The sequence below is a fragment of the Perissodus microlepis genome, chromosome 7, assembly GCF_051167445.1.
Source record: "Perissodus microlepis isolate ML-2025 ecotype Zambia chromosome 7, ASM5116744v1, whole genome shotgun sequence".
Classification (NCBI taxonomy): domain Eukaryota; kingdom Metazoa; phylum Chordata; class Actinopteri; order Cichliformes; family Cichlidae; genus Perissodus; species Perissodus microlepis.
Genome location: NC_140467.1, coordinates 29,539,501 through 29,554,908, shown reverse-complemented (window position 1 = coordinate 29,554,908; position 15,408 = coordinate 29,539,501). Strand labels below are relative to the sequence as shown.

General features: G+C 39.1%; 2 protein-coding genes across 6 annotated transcripts; both read left to right on the top strand.

Moving 5' to 3' along the window:
• The first annotated feature begins 66 nt into the window (after positions 1–66).
• On the top strand, positions 67–7,769 carry LOC146383355 (uncharacterized). Of its 2 annotated transcripts, none has more exons than XM_084934580.1 (2): positions 67–2,132; positions 3,683–7,769. In XM_084934580.1, the coding sequence occupies exons 1-2, from the start codon at positions 1,572–1,574 to the stop codon at positions 3,842–3,844; spliced, it is 723 nt and encodes a 240-aa protein (XP_084790706.1). In that variant the 5' UTR covers positions 67–1,571; the 3' UTR covers positions 3,845–7,769. The 2 variants fall into 2 exon arrangements, with proteins under 2 accessions (XP_084790706.1, XP_084790707.1); XM_084934581.1 differs by having other exon boundaries at positions 67–2,238; positions 3,683–3,807.
• Positions 7,770–8,072: 303 nt separating this feature from the next.
• On the top strand, positions 8,073–15,158 carry thap1 (THAP domain containing, apoptosis associated protein 1). Of its 4 annotated transcripts, none has more exons than XR_014800746.1 (4): positions 8,073–9,725; positions 10,455–10,647; positions 10,846–11,768; positions 14,719–15,158. XR_014800746.1 is itself a non-coding variant. In XM_084934582.1 (3 exons), exons 1-3 carry the CDS (start codon positions 9,655–9,657, stop codon positions 11,266–11,268), a joined length of 687 nt encoding a protein of 228 aa, XP_084790708.1. In that variant the 5' UTR covers positions 8,073–9,654; the 3' UTR covers positions 11,269–12,457. The 4 variants fall into 4 exon arrangements, 2 of the variants coding, with proteins under 2 accessions (XP_084790708.1, XP_084790709.1); XR_014800747.1 differs by lacking the exon at positions 14,719–15,158 and having other exon boundaries at positions 10,846–11,586; positions 11,683–12,457; XM_084934582.1 differs by lacking the exon at positions 14,719–15,158 and having other exon boundaries at positions 10,846–12,457.
• The last annotated feature ends 250 nt before the right edge of the window (positions 15,159–15,408 follow it).

Here is a 15,408-nt window from a genome sequence, read left to right as displayed (position 1 = left end):
GGCCTTTGGGGAAAAGAAAAACTCCTCAGCAGTCTCACAGACACTCAGCAGCATTTGAAGTGTTTGAGTCAACAGCACCTCGACCTCTTTCAGGTACTTGAAGTCGTTTCATGGAGAATTGAATACACCTTTCTAAAATGTCTTCAAGAACCTAAACAAGAAGTCCAGTTGCTTTCATCTCAAGACCTTTAGACTGCAATGATCTGGATGAGTGAGAGACGCCACTTGGATTGATCGGAATAAGAATCGTCCAAGTTTTTCTTATACGAGACAAAATGTTACAAGTAAATATTTGGAGGACCACTCTGGGTTTTTATTCCCTTAACCTAAACCAAATAAATAAAATAATAATAGAATAAAATAAAAAAGGTAATAAAGTAAAAGGAAAAGACCTATCACAAGAGAAACTGTACACTGAATTTGTTTATAAGTTTTATCCTGTATTATGTTTGATTTCATTCTTACAGATGTGTAGTGTAAATAACATAATCATAACAGTTTTGTACTTTTCTTTTCTTTTTGTTTCCAATCAGTAAATTTTCACTTTAGCTCTTTTATTTTGTTTGTTTTGGGCTTTTTTTTAGTTTCAGTGTTGTTTTTATAATGAGGGCAAAGGCATGTGAACTAGCTACATGTACCAAAAACACCACTTTAAAAAGGTGGTGTCTGAATGACTCACAGTGACATCCGAAACGCTCCCAGCCTTCCAAATGTTTGTGTTTACAAATGTGACCTATATGACTGAAGCCTAATTAATCTCTTATTCAGTTTAGATGTAATGAAATGTGGCTCCAGCGCCCCTGAAAAGGATAAGCGGAAGCAGATGGATGGATGGACTTTAAAAAACAAGAACTGGGTGCACACGTCTGAACTTATTTTGGGTTTTCTCTGATCCCAACAGGGTCAAAAGTAAACATACAGACTCAAATATTTACATACACCCCCACTAATATTTGGTAAAATGTGCTTTAGACTAGAAGGTGGGTTACAACTAACGTGAGGAGTGTATTTAAACACCTGACCACACCTATAAATAAAATTAACATCGATGTTAGCCACAGTCACTTCCTGTAGATTTAGATTTTATTCATTTTCATAGATTCATATTATTATTTTTATTAGTATACATTTTTCTTTCCCCAGACTATTTTTTTTTATTTAGTGGAAAGTGTTAGGAGTGCTAGGATAATTTCTGCTCAGTTTGCAGGTGTAGCGCCTGCTCTTCGCCGTAGGGGGCGCTGTGTACGAATGCGTGCTGTAGTTATTTTTAGAGAAGAAGCAGAAGCCACAACAATAACACACAGGCATTTTCAAGGGCTGAAAATCCTTTAAATGCGACCTTTTCAGCGCGGATTTTCTCAGTGTAACGTTTGCAAACGGTCCGTTTATGTGAAAAGACTCCAAAATAATTCCGCACGAAGGTGAATTCAGGCGCCATGTTGCGTGTTTCAGCGAATAAATAGCATGTCGTTAATGCGAGGCTAGCTGCGCCGTTAGCCTGCGTGCACCGAGCCCGGTTCTGCTGTCGCTTTTCCGTTTCATGTCACTACTGTCCGGTACCGCGTGCAGACATGGAGAGTTTGTACAAGCGGAAAATGTTCGCGTCCATGCGGAAAACCAAAGTAGCCGCATCGAAGAAGCGGCAGATCGGTCTGCCCGCCTCCATCCTGGACGACAGTGACGAAGGGTCCTTCTCGTCGTCCTCCTCCTCCGGATCACAGTCCGACTTCCAGAGCTCTCCTGAGGACGACAGCGAGCAGGAGGACCGGGACCGGAGCGAGTCCGGGGGGACCTCCAGCGACGACAGCCGCTCTGTCACCCGCAGGAAGCGCTCCTTCCTGGGAGGCGACGACAGCTCTTCGTCGTCCAGCCGCGGCGACGAGGATGAAGAGGACGACGATGACGACGACGATGAGGAGGATGACGACGGAAGTCACACGAAGAGGATGGTCCAGCCGAGGAAGAGGAGCCGGCTGCAGCGGCAGGATGAGTCGGACTCGGACCGCGCGGAGGAGAAGCGGAGAGAGGACGCGGAGAAGGCGAAGAGGAGGCAGAGACACAACAAGCTGCTGGCGCTGTCCCGGAGGATGAAGGCCCGCATCCCGAGCCGGAGGAGGAGCCGCGTGAAGCAGGTACACCTGAGCGCCTGCGTCATACACAGGAGCGCAGGTGCTTCTGCAGAAACACGGAAAGACGAGCAAAAACCAAACAGGGCTTCACCTCTGGGTAAAAGCGCAGGTATATGAGACAAAGTTGAAAGAATTCATATAAGAGCGGTGTTGTGCCAAAACGTGACCGCCTGCCAAAAACTAATTTCCAATGTTTCCGTGTGTTTTTTATGTGTAATATCTTTACGTATGTTGGTAAATAGACTTCGGTGAACAGGGTTTACAAAGGGGTTATATATAAACTTTTAAAATTACTTTTTTTTTTAAGTATCTTTATAAATCTGTGTTATTGTACTTAGATTATAACCAATCCGGTCCTTTTTGTCCACTTAAAATATGTTTACAGATCTATTGTTATATTTGTTGCAATATCTGCTGTCCTCTTGGACAGATTACTCTTACAAAAGACATTTTTAATGTCAACGAGATTTTTGTTTTTAACTGGATAAATAAAGAATATATAAAAGTCACTGCCAAAAACTGATTGCAGCTTCTACCTTGTTACAGGAATGTTGTTAGTGGCTCAGGATGACTTGATATCATTCATTGTGGTATTCATTTGACATATATTTAACATATTATAGACCAGCAAGTTATTTATACGAGCAATCACTTTTTTGGCAAATACCGGAAAAAAATAAATTTTTTTGCAGACGATCATTTTTTGGCACAAATGTATTCACATCAAAGAAAAATGTGCTTTCAAAACTTGAACAGGAAAAATCTACACGTTAATCTGCAAGACGGAATAAAAGTTTGCTAAAGCTGGCAAATTTACAGTAAACTACAAACATTTGCCAAAAAAAGAGAGAGAAAATATTTTTAAAAATGTGCAAATTTACAACACAACAAAAGGTAGATTTATGAAAAAAACCTTGGTGCATAAAAAAGCTAGAAAATGTATTTAAATTAAAGGACTGGCAAGTTTAAGAGGAAAAAATCACTTGTGTGAAGTGTAAAAAAAATGTACAAGATAAAGACTGCGAATGTGTTTCATTTCCAAATGTGTTTGAAAAAATTATTTATTGTTAATAATAATTAATAACAAATAAATGTTCATTATTAATTTTGTTAGATTTTAGAATAAAAATTAAATGGCCAATTTATAAGAAAGAAATTACAGAATTTGTACAACAATTAGAAAATGTATTTACATTAACAAAAACTGGCAAGTCTAATGAAAAAATTCACTTTTTTGGAGGCAAAAAAGGTAAATTTACAAGAGAAAACAAACAGATTTATGAGGGAAAAAAAGGGGTCCAGGAGAAAATTAGCAAATTTATAATAACCTTAGAATGAATAAAAGTTGAGAAAGAAAATGCAAACAACAAAAAGAAACATGCATTTTACTGAAAAGAAAACTGAGAAGGTTGCAAGGAACACTAATTTATACTAATGGATTGGCTCATTTCCAATAGATTTCCAATTTTATAAGAATATATTGCACTTCATAACCCAATAAAGCTTTATACCTCTGTGTGACGAGTAAAATGGGTTTTATTAAATTGTTTAAGGGCTCAGGAGACAAGGAAGAGTCTAAAAAAGCAGAGGATGAGGCAGATGGTGATGGAGATGGAGGAGGTGAAGAAGAAGAGGACGGAAAGAAAGAAGTGTCACGGGGAGACAAAGGAGGAAAAGAGGAAGAAGAAGAAGAGGAGGAGGAGGAGGAGAAGTAAGCCTGAGAGAAATAATAGCATTTGAAAATGACGCAAAAGTGTTTATCTGTACAGGACTAATGGTTATATATGTTGTTGCTGTGACAACGAACACTTGTAACAAGCAACAAAATGAAGAAAAGAGGAGGTGGACAGCATCTCTGACCCCAGTGTGAGGTACTTTTTTGCTTCAGATTGAAAATATAAACATTTGCTGATCTGCTGAGTGCTCAGTTTTATTTACATGCTGCAGATGTTTCCATGTTAATCCGCCAACAGCTGGAGGCTCCAAGCACTGCTGACCTGTATGACGTCACAAGCAAAACCATATAATGGTTAAGTTGGATTCAACCAGGTGGCCTGCACTATCAGCGTGACTTACGATTAGAGCAACATCTTTATTATAATTTATTAGCTTTTTTTGGTTTGTTGTTGTAACACTAAAAGGTTTTATCTGGGAGTGGTAGTCACAGCTTTCCTGCAGCTGTCCATCTGAAACTCACAGCCCACCAGTGAAAGGAGCAAAAACAAGTCGCCAGCATTGAATTGTCTGTGGAAAAGTTTATTTTGGTTGTATTCGGGCCATTGAAAGAAAAAAAAATGAAAGGGCCTAGTTACGTGATGTAAAATTCAGGAAAAAAAAAAATTACAATAAAAACAGCAATAACACATAAGAAGTGTTATTAGAAAACAGCACTTATTTGCAATCAGACAACAAATTACAAGCTTATTTTCACTGAAATGAGTCCTGGAGTAATACACAGGCCACTACATGCAGCTGGCTGTGAGGTGTGTGTAACGCGTGATTAAAATAACCAAAAACGTACATATTCAATATAAACTTTGCTCGCATGAAATTAGCTTTCTTATAAGATGTGATTTTTTTTTTTTTTTTTTTCCTTTTTCCTTTTGAACTAAAAAAAAAAAAATCAGCTTTTTTTCTGGCCCACGTTTGGCCCTCTTGTCGCTCAGTTCTGGCATTTGGCAATCACCAGATGTGGCCCAGAAGTCATCAACACAGCTGGCAGCTGGCACAGGTGGACCTCGGCAGCCACTGAGTCACAGGCACACATCTGGGTTATATTTTGCATATTTGAACCAGCAGATGTTTTGCTACTTTAGCCTTAAAAAATACAAAAATGTGCTCATATCCTGTTGTTTTAGTCAGAGCTCTGCTTGCAAGTCCAACAAAAAGCCAGTAAGCGGTTCTCGAGTTCAGCTAGATGAAATTTGTGGCAGCAGATCAGCTGGTGAAGCTAAAACCAGAGCGAAAGCTTTCCTGGATGTGGAGCACAGAAGCTGCTTTCTTTCCTGCAAAAAGGAAGAGCCGCTTAGTGGGCGGGGCTTCCACATCACATCACTGAGTGTAATCGTTGCATTATGACTGCGTGTGATCTTTAAGACAGAAGCCGACTGCATCTCCCAGAAGGCACTGCTGTGAGTCTTTATTGAATTCTTGATGGCAGTGTTGTGAATATGCAAAAAACTCTGATTTCACGACCCCGGAGGATTCTGGGTATTGCAGTATTTAGAGACATTCAGTAACCGACAGCACTCTGACTCGTTTCTGTTGCACTTTCCTTCTTCTTCTTTCACTCTTTTTTTTTTTTCCCTGAAGTTGAGTTTGATTGTTTGCCAATCTTTTCTAAGTAAGTGTGAAGGCCTCGCAGACCGATTGATTTTTTTTTTTTTCTTGTACAGCAGCTTTTTAATCTGTTGCTTTATTTTTGAAAAAATATTTACATATTTTGATAGTTTTGTCCGTCTGTTATCTCCAGCTGTCTCTGTTTCTGTTATTACATTGTCAGCTAAATACCTTTGAATGTTGAACCACACTAGAGTTTTGAAGACTTCCTGCAAGTTCACTTTGCTGACATAATAACATCGTTATACTTACTTCCTGGTACACTTGCAGTATAGTGGTTGCCCATAATAAATCACAGAGAAAACCAAATTATTTGTCAGTAACTGCATTAAAAATTCCTGCATAGGTTCTCAGTTGTGCAGGTCATGGTAGTCTTGAGTGCTTAAAAATAAAATAGTTGACAGTACTTGTCTTAGACAGGTGCCACCTTTTGGCCTCAGTGACGGTAATGACACACGCCATTTCTCATAATTTGAACTGGAAAAGCCTCCTGGATGAAAAATGAAATGGCTAAAGAAACCTAAAGAAGTCCTGTTGCCCTTTTTTTAACCACTCAAGTCTGCGTTAAAAAAAGCTCCAATTAGCCAAGGTGATGGTTGTGCATTTGTTATGAAGGTTGAAAAACTCGACAGATACTAAAACAGTTTTCTTGTATCAGACTCCAAAACATGTTTATTTCTGCTGTAAAATTGGGCATTTAACATGAGAGTCTGGGGGAGATTGACTTGCTTTTGGAGCCTCAAGTCGACATTAGAGGAGCTGCAATTTTGGCATTTGAGCACTGGCTTCCTGGAGTTACCAGGGGTCATCACTTGGTATGTCATCATGAATGTTTAAGTTGGCACTCTGTTGTTGTTAGATTAACAGTGTTTAAAAGGCCCAAATATATGAGCTCGTTGTGATGTAAGAAGTCAATGAGGTTGTTCTTATGCTACTTTCTGGTACATCTGGAATTCTTTGATAAATCTCACATACATCCTCTGATGATCGATTGGGCTTATCATCATGTTTGTGTGCTAAACTGCCAATTATCAGTTTGGCAGAACTTACTGCATTTAAATCAGAAGTATTATGCGATATTCAGTGGCAGCTGTTTAAACCCAAACAACTTTCAAATGACCAAGACTGGTTGTGATGACATGTTGCCTGTACCTCTCAGTGGTCACTTGTTGTTGTGTATTTACTATTTTAAGACTGGTACACTCAACTTTATGGTAGCTTTTTGCCATACAATTCAACACTAAGTAATTAGTAACATGTGCTTAGTCATAGTCATCAAACAGGCTTTTGGCGTCACCTTATGATGGTAGGGCTGCATTATAAAAGTTGTGTAAAATACTTTTTTTTTTTTTCCTTCCTTTTCTTACAATTTCTCTTAGAGCTGACAGTTGATAAGTCATGACCTTTAATTTTTAGTTTCCTTGTTTAAAAAAGGCTTTTTTGGGCTTTTTGACAGATAGCACATGGTGCTCGTCCAGGATTTTAACCTGTAGTCCAACAGCTACTGGATCACTCCGGTGACCTGTTGATATGTTTGTGCATTGTTTAAAGAAACGTGACGACTGTGGCAGTGAATTTCATACAACTGACAGGAAGTATGGACAGAACTATCAAAATAAGATTCTAACTGTGTAAAATAAAGTAAAACGTCTTTGATTTTTGACTATGTTTGATCTGAAATTATGGACATTTCTCCATCAGTAAATTTTGTTTGCAAAAATCAAATGATCCCACCTGGTTCATTTTTTTTGGTGGGGGGTTCCTGTACATAGAAATGTGGGTGAATTATCCCAAAACTATTTTGTATTTTTCTATTTATTTCTTCCTTTGTAAAGTCTTCTAAAGGCCACAGGCATGTGCTAAAACAAAAAATGGACAAATGATGAGAAATTTCTCTTTCCATCCTTCTTCTTAAATCCTTGCTTCTCCTGTTTGTAAAGGTGCATTCATGTGCAGTCGTAATAATAGGAAAAAAACACATGATGTGTCTGAACCTCAGCAGCCTCCGTCAAAGTTGGTGAGAAACTCTGAATGTTTTTAAGTTGAGTTTCCAGCTGCTAAAGTTGAACCCACAGACTGTTTGAGAGCCTTGTGACTCTTGTTTCTTTTGAGATAAGGACTCAGTATGATATACAGTGTAGTGATAATACACACACACATTATAGGTACTTATCAGTGCTGTGTATTTACCTGTTTTCAGTGTATTCCTGGTCTTTTGTTGCTGTATAAAGCTCTTTAGACCAACTCACGGTGTTGAAAATACCTGTTTTAATAATAAAGTTTCTTCTTTTTTGACCAAGAGATTATGTGTTGAAAGTCTTTATTTATCTAACACATTATGCATGAATCTACAGGTCTGAGCTATGAAATAAAACATTACGTCTTATGGTAATTTCTGCAATAATAAATAAAAGAGGACAAATGCACGTTCCTATATTTGTGAAATTCTTTTGTTACAGCAGTTAAACTAATAATGAAAAATTATAATACAAAATTTATATTTAATTTGGTAAAATGTACTTAAATTGTGCTTTTTCTAATAGTTTATAGTCCTTCACATTTATTCTATACTGAACAGAAAATAATTGAAATTAGCACTTTGTGTCAGCTTCTTTTATTTCAAAATGTGCTAGTGAAATAAAAAGACTCGATTTGATTAAAAATTTAGTATTTAAATTAAGGCTCGTAAAAAATAGAGTAAATATAATTTTTCTATCCATCTATCTATCCATCGATCGATCGAGAGAGAGAGAGAGAGAGAGAGAGAGAGATAAATTTTTAGGGTATGAGTCCTTTTCTGCCACTTTTCAGTTTGGGGTCCCACAGGGCTCAGTTTTAGGGCCTTTGCTTTTTGCATTATACTTACAGCCCTTGGGTACCATCCTAAGAAGGCATGGAATGCCTTCCACTGCTATGCTGACGACTGTCAGATTTATTTGCCTCTGGGACAGAAAGATGCCTCCTCCATTCAACCACTTTTGACATGTCTAGATGATATTAAAACTTGGATGGCCCAAAATTTTCTAAGACTCAATTCAAGCAAAACTGAGGTGATTGTGTTTGGTCCTAGTGGACCTTGTTACCCCTCCACTATTGATTTGGGACCCCTGGCAGAGTATTTTAAACCTGTTGTCACTAACTTGGGTTTTAAGATGTATAGTGATTTTAAATTGAACACTCAAATTAGGGTTACTGTCAAGTCCAGTTTTCATCAGCTAAGGCGATTGGCAAAGCTAAGACCTGTTTTATCTCGGCCACATTTTGAAACAGTAATCCATGCTTTTATTTCATCTCGTTTGGATTACTGTAATGCACTGTATTTTGGAGTTAGTCAGTGTCTTCTCTCTCAACTGCAGCTGGACCAAAATGCTGCTGCATGACTTTTAACCAGAACCCGTAAGAGAGAGCATATAACTCCTATCCTGGCTTCACTCCATTGGCTGCCTGTTCATTGTAAAATTTTAATGTTTGTTTTTAAATCTTTAAATGGTCTTGCTCCACTTTATCTTTTTGAGCTTCTTCGTGCTTATTCCCCTCCTAGGTCTCTCAGGTCAGCTGACAAGCTGCTCCTGGAGGTACCCAGGTTTGAGAGGAAGCTCAGAGGAAACAGGGCCTTCTCTATTGTTGCTCCAAACCTCTGGAACAATTTGCCTCAGCACATAAGAGAGGCTCTATCATTGTCCACCTTTAAAGCCCGTCTTAAAACTCACTTTCACTCCCTGGCTTATGACACAGTCTGATGTGGACTTTTTGTATGTTTTTAGTCTAATTAAATTTGCATTTATTTTTTTTATTGTTTTTTATTTTCTTACATATACTATTTCACTATTGTTATTTGTTATGTCATGTGTACAGCACTTTGTTTTCAGCTGAGAGTTGTTTTGAAAGTGCTATATAAATAAATTGCTTGCTTGCTTGCATATATATGTGTGTGTGTGTGTGTGTGTGTGTAATTGATGTTCTTTTTCAAATTTGTCTCCCCCTGGTGGACTTCCTGAGATATTATAGGAAAGTAACGACAGAAAGCTCCACCAATTAGAGGCGGGGATGCCGGTCAGGTGACTAATTCTTCGCCGCCATCATTGTTAGTGGCAGTGAAGCTTGCGTGGAGGGTGACAAGAAGCACCAGCGGAGCTTCGTGGAGTTCTGGTCCGGCTGTGAGTGAGTGTTGTCCGGATATTCAGCCATGGTTCAGACGTGCTCAGCGTACGGCTGTAAGAACCGCTACCACAAAGACAAAGAGATTTCATTCCACAAGTGAGTTAAGTGCCAATGTGTGTTTCAGCGAGCTGGGTAGCATTAGCAGTCCTGACATGGTGGTTGAGCAACGTCCACCAGCCTGCGTTCACTAATCTGCCTCATTAAAGATTAACTGCTCTTCCTCAACAGTACGAAACATGTGGAGTAGGACACGGAACATTTTACGTGTTTGCAGGTTTCATTGCTAAAATCCGGCTACATAAAAGTCAACAGATGCTATTTTTATTTGATGAAATCAAATGTTTTTATCAAGTCTAAAGTCACAAGTTTCTCTATAGTGGCTATACCGAGGCACAAACATTTAGATATTACTAGAACTTTACGGCTATTTCGCTTTTTTACAAGCCGAATTTATCATCACGGAACACATTTACTTATAAAGTCTTGCAGTTATATTCTTAAATATGTTTGACTTTCCGTAAATAAGGGGATAGTGAATTCCTCCAAATTTAACTGGAGTTTGGATTAATGTGTTTATGCTTACTGCCGGGAGTTAATGCGCATTTCTTTAGTCCCCAACTTTAGTCTCCAAACAAGTAACAGAAAGGGTTAACGCTTCAGTTTTTTTTTTGGTTTTTTTTGTTCTGTTTTTTTTATCAAAGACATAAAGTGTACTTCATAAGCAACTTCAACTAATTATTACATTAAACTGATAACAGAAAATAATTCCCAAATCATACAGAAGCGTTTTGACGTTTCTGTGTATTATTATCACTTGTTTGCCAGGTTTCCTCTGGCCCGTCCAGATATCTGCTGTAAATGGGTGGCTGCAATGAGGAGAAACAACTTCAAGCCAACAAAGTACAGCAACATTTGCTCCCAGCACTTCACCGAAGACTCCTTCAAGAGGGAGTGCAACAACCGTGTGCTGAAGGAGAGCGCTGTGCCGTCGCTGTTCACCTTCAACCTCAGCATCAAGGTGACCTGACTAAGGCCGGCAGGGCTTTTTTTTCCAGGAGTCTCCCAAGAGTTTCCAGTCACATTTTCTTTATTTCAAGATAAGAGCACAGATCTGAGAGACAGCTCAAATTAAGCAGATAGTTTAGGTAAGCTAGATAAGTAGATCAGGTTAACTTCAGTTAGGTAGCAATTAGTTAACTCGTGTTTTTCTCTCTAGCAGTCAGAGTCCCTGGAGGATCCCTTCCCCTCTGAGAACCTCTTCCCGCTTTCTCTGCCTCTGACATCTGAACCAGCGGAGGAGGAGGAGCCTGAGAGCAACCCGCTCGACACCTGCAGCGTCACGATGACAACGACCTCAACGACGACGGCGGTCTCCTGCGACCACAACTACACGGTAGAGGACTCGGCGCAGCAGAAGAGGCGCATCGAGCTGCTGGAGGAGCAGGTGGAACATCTGAGGAAGAAGCTGAAGACGACGCAGCAGAAGTGTCGGCGGCAGGAGAGGCAGCTCAAGAGGCTGAAGACCGCCCGGGAGGCGGCACCCAGGATGGCCCGTCAGTCGGCGCCGGAGCCAGGCTTCAGTGAGGGATATGTGATTTTGCCGAAACACATCTACCACAGTTTGAAAGGCATCGAGTGAGGCGGAGTGGAGAAGTTTCATCGCTGCTGAACTGAAGGACACAAATATTCACATATCTTTCTATTTTTCTTTTTGTTTTCTAGAGCTCGGGCTGCACTTAAATGACTTCTTAAAGCTTTAGGTTTCTGTTTGGTTTCAAGAGCCAACAGCTCTTCATACTTGATGCACACAGACTGATGGTTCTTGTCACTGTGAGGAAAACAAAGCACAGTTATGCCCCCCCTCTCAAAAAAAAAAAAAGAAAACTGTTGAACTATTCCTTTAAAGAGTGCTTTTTATGTTCTGTCACATATACGAGGTGTTACCACGTAAGCTGAGGTGAGATCGTCATCTCTGGATTTTCTTGACCGATTTCGTTGTGCCTTGCAGGAGCAAACAACAGCTTCTGTTTTACACTGTGCTGAATTTCTCTAGGAGGATCATCCCAGTGAGGAGAGCTGGGTCTGCAGCCACAACTGAGCAGTTTTCATCTGAAGAGCCCACGGTGTCGAAGCTCAAAGGTGAGAGCCGAGGCCGTTATGAACCATGATGTTCGGAGGCATCTGAGGTAGATCGTTAGAAGAATCGATCTGAGCCTTTAGGTTTTGAGTTTTGCAAATTAAAGAGGAAAAAAAGCTGGTAAACCTGAGAAGAAATAACAAATTTATAAGAGAAAGAAATGGCAAATTTATGAGAGAAAAAATTGACACATTCATCAGGAAAATAAACCCTTTTTTTCTACTCTTTGATCTGTATGATGCCACGGAGAGATGATATCCTGATATGGTCATGTTGGGCACAGAAGCAATACCCAGCTAATCAGAAAGAAAGACGGCTCAAAGTCGGAGAGGCTAAAATGCCTCATTTCAGACAGAGGATGAACTGAAAACCCGGTATCAAAAAAAGAGATTATTTTGAACTATGTCTCATGCAAAGCTGCTCAGAGAGTTTATGAATTAAAAACACGATGCTGGAAATGTGCTGGATAGAGCCCCATTAAACATTCTGCTGTTTAATATGGAAATAAAATTTGACAGTATGAAATGAACTCACTTGAGCTTCTCTGCTTTTGTTTTCAGAGTTTTGTTTTTTACTTAAAGGCTGATTGAAGTACATTTGCTGCAAAAGCTTTACATTTTTCAGTGTTTCTTGGGATGCAAAAACACTGCTTGTTACTGCTGATGTGCAATAAACTGAAGCCATACGAGCAGCTTCTTTGGCTCTTTGTGCTTCCTTCACTGAGGAGGTCATGTGACTGGTTTTGCATGAAATTAGCAGAAGTGAAGCTCGGCCGTTGTTGTGTCATCACAAATGAAATTAAAGTGAATAAAAGAAAAACCAGCAGACATCGTCTTCGTGTTCCCATGAAAATATCAGAAAATGAAACGGATCCAAATCTCCTCCTAGATCCAGGGACTCGGTTCATGTTTAGTGTGGAGGGATTTTCCACCTTTTGTAGATGTTTGCAGTCATTCCCATGATGGAAGGCTAAAAGATCCAAACCCAGAAGGTGGTGTTCCTGATGTTTGAACGTCCTACTTTTTTTTTTTCCCAACATGGAAGACTATCTTTACATTGTTACTGTGGGATATTTTATTTTCTCCCCTGCCCCTGCTTAGCTCGGCGGGTCAGCCCAGCAGACAGCAGGATTGCCCCGACAGCCGTTTTAATGTCATGCAGTACAAAAAAATCAAACAGAAAAACTACAAAACACAAACAAATTCAAGCATCCTTTTTAATCATTAGAAAGCGATTTTGACCCAGAATGGATCAGCCTGGTATCCAAATGTGGGTCAAATGGAAACCTTTCATATGCTCAAATTTGTTTTGAGCAGTCACCTGTTCCACACTGAGATATGAACCATCAAAGTTTAGCAAAGAGTGTAATTTTGAAGTTTTCTCCAGTGAATCAGATCTGCAAATGTGTACATTTGTAGCTGGAAACTCACACACACATATCAAGGGTGTGAATATCATGGACTTTTAATGATTTCTTTAAATTGTTCATTTTTCAGGCTGGAATGATCATGCAGCATACATTGTTAATGATTTAAAAAAAAAAACTTCAATAAATTGGAACCACCAATTAAAATTTCATCTAGATTGGATGATGATTATAACCTACTGTCTACTTTCTGTGTCCACTAGGTGGCACCACAAGTGTGACCTAATACTGGCACGTAGATTTCTCCAGACTGGACAATGTACAGCTGAGATACACAATATCCTGTCTTGTGGGGAATATTCGAAAGTTGGCGTGCTACCATGACCGCGCCCTTTCACATAAACTCAAAAGCTTCGCAATTTAACATCACCAAAGATCACACTCACTAAAGATCACGTTGCTCTGATGAAATCCCTGTAGAAGAATAAAACCTGACATTTCCTGTTGCCACTAGGTGGTGCTTTAACTATTGCTGACAATGGGCATACCAGGGTGAGACTCTCATCCTGCCTGTGAGTTTGGGAGAGACTGGAAAACATGTCTTTGAGTTACATCAATTTGGTGCCTTGTGGCGAAACATTAAAATTCGCTGCAGCTTTTGACAAAAACTGACAGTTTTCAAAGCACCCAAAGACCAACTCCTTAAGCCTATCCTGGACAAATTTGAGGTTGCCTGAGTAGCCACCTTGAAACTGTAGCCCAAAGTGAAGCCCAAAGGTTAAAACATGACATTTCATCTGTTCCCACTAGGTGGTGCTGTCACTATTTTAAAATATTACAATTGAAATGGGTTCAGGGGCAGAGCTTTATCACATCGAGAAGTTTGGTCCAGGTTTGGAGCTCAGGCCCTGACCTAAACCTTTAAACTCAATTATTCTTTCTGAATATTTGAGCCATTGTTTGTGGAAAGAGATGTTACACAATTTTTTTAAAGTGTAACTTTCCAGGTTCGTGACCCCAGAGATTTATATTCATACTCAAAATTATATTGACTTAAAACTAAAATGTTTTCTGTAATTTGAGTGATGATGCATTCAAGCATAAAATAAAATAAAGGTAACTTTTTTTGTTACAATTAAGTAATTAGCATAAAATTATTATGACTAAACTTAGACTTTCAAGACTGCTGAGTTTTAAATTCCTAAAATCATTGGTCAGTACCAGTACAACATTCAACTTTTATGGTGTCCTATAATAAAAAAAACCACAACATAAAAAACTAGTATAAAACTAGTATATGTTTTTCAATGCACATATTAAACAAATATGTAAGGCTGTTTTCTTCCATTTGCACAATATCTCTAAAATTAGAAATATCCTGTTTGAGAGTGATACCGAAAAACTAGTTCATGCATTTATTACTTCTAGGCTGGACTACTGTAATTCATTATTATCAGCATGTCCTAAAAACTCCCTGATTCCCATGATGCATTGAGTATTTCTTCTTCAGTCACCTTTCTCACTCAGTATGTGTTAATAGACCTCTCTGCACTGAATCATACTTAATGTCTGTCTCTCTTCCACAGCATGTCTTTATCCTGTCTTCCTTCTCTCACCCCAACCGGTCGCAGCAGATGGCCGCCCCTCCCTGAGCCTGGTTCTGCCAGAGGTTTCTTCCTGTTAAAAGGGAGTTTTTCCTTCCCACTGTTGCCAAAGTGCTTGCTCATAGGGGGTCATATGATTGTTGGGGTTTTTTTCTCTGTATGTATTATTGTGAGGTCTAGTTTTCAATATAAAGCTCCTTGAGGCGTCTGTCGTTGTGGTTTAGCGCTATATAAATAAAATTGAATTGAAAAAACTGAACTGAATTTCGTTAATCAATGAAATTCCTCAATCATGCAGATACTTCACAATCACAGTGTTTTTGTTATTTTTGTTTTTGTTGTTGTTTGTTTGTGTGTTTAATCCTCTCCCCTGCCTTTACCCTAATTATCTTGTATTTATTGTTCCCATGAATGGAAATGATAAATAAAATTTTTAGAAAGCCCCCAAAAACAATGGCATTCATGCCCACAGTGAGTTTATTTACCCATGTACTCGTCTCACACGTTAGAAAACAGATTTTAATGATTTATAGAGCATTTCCCACCATCAGAGATCCTTGCTTTTTTCAAATACATCTTCCATATTCACTTGACTCCAGTTATATTTATGTCGTGTCAAATCACAACAAAAGTCACCTACATCCATTCTCACATAGAGACAAAAAGACCCAC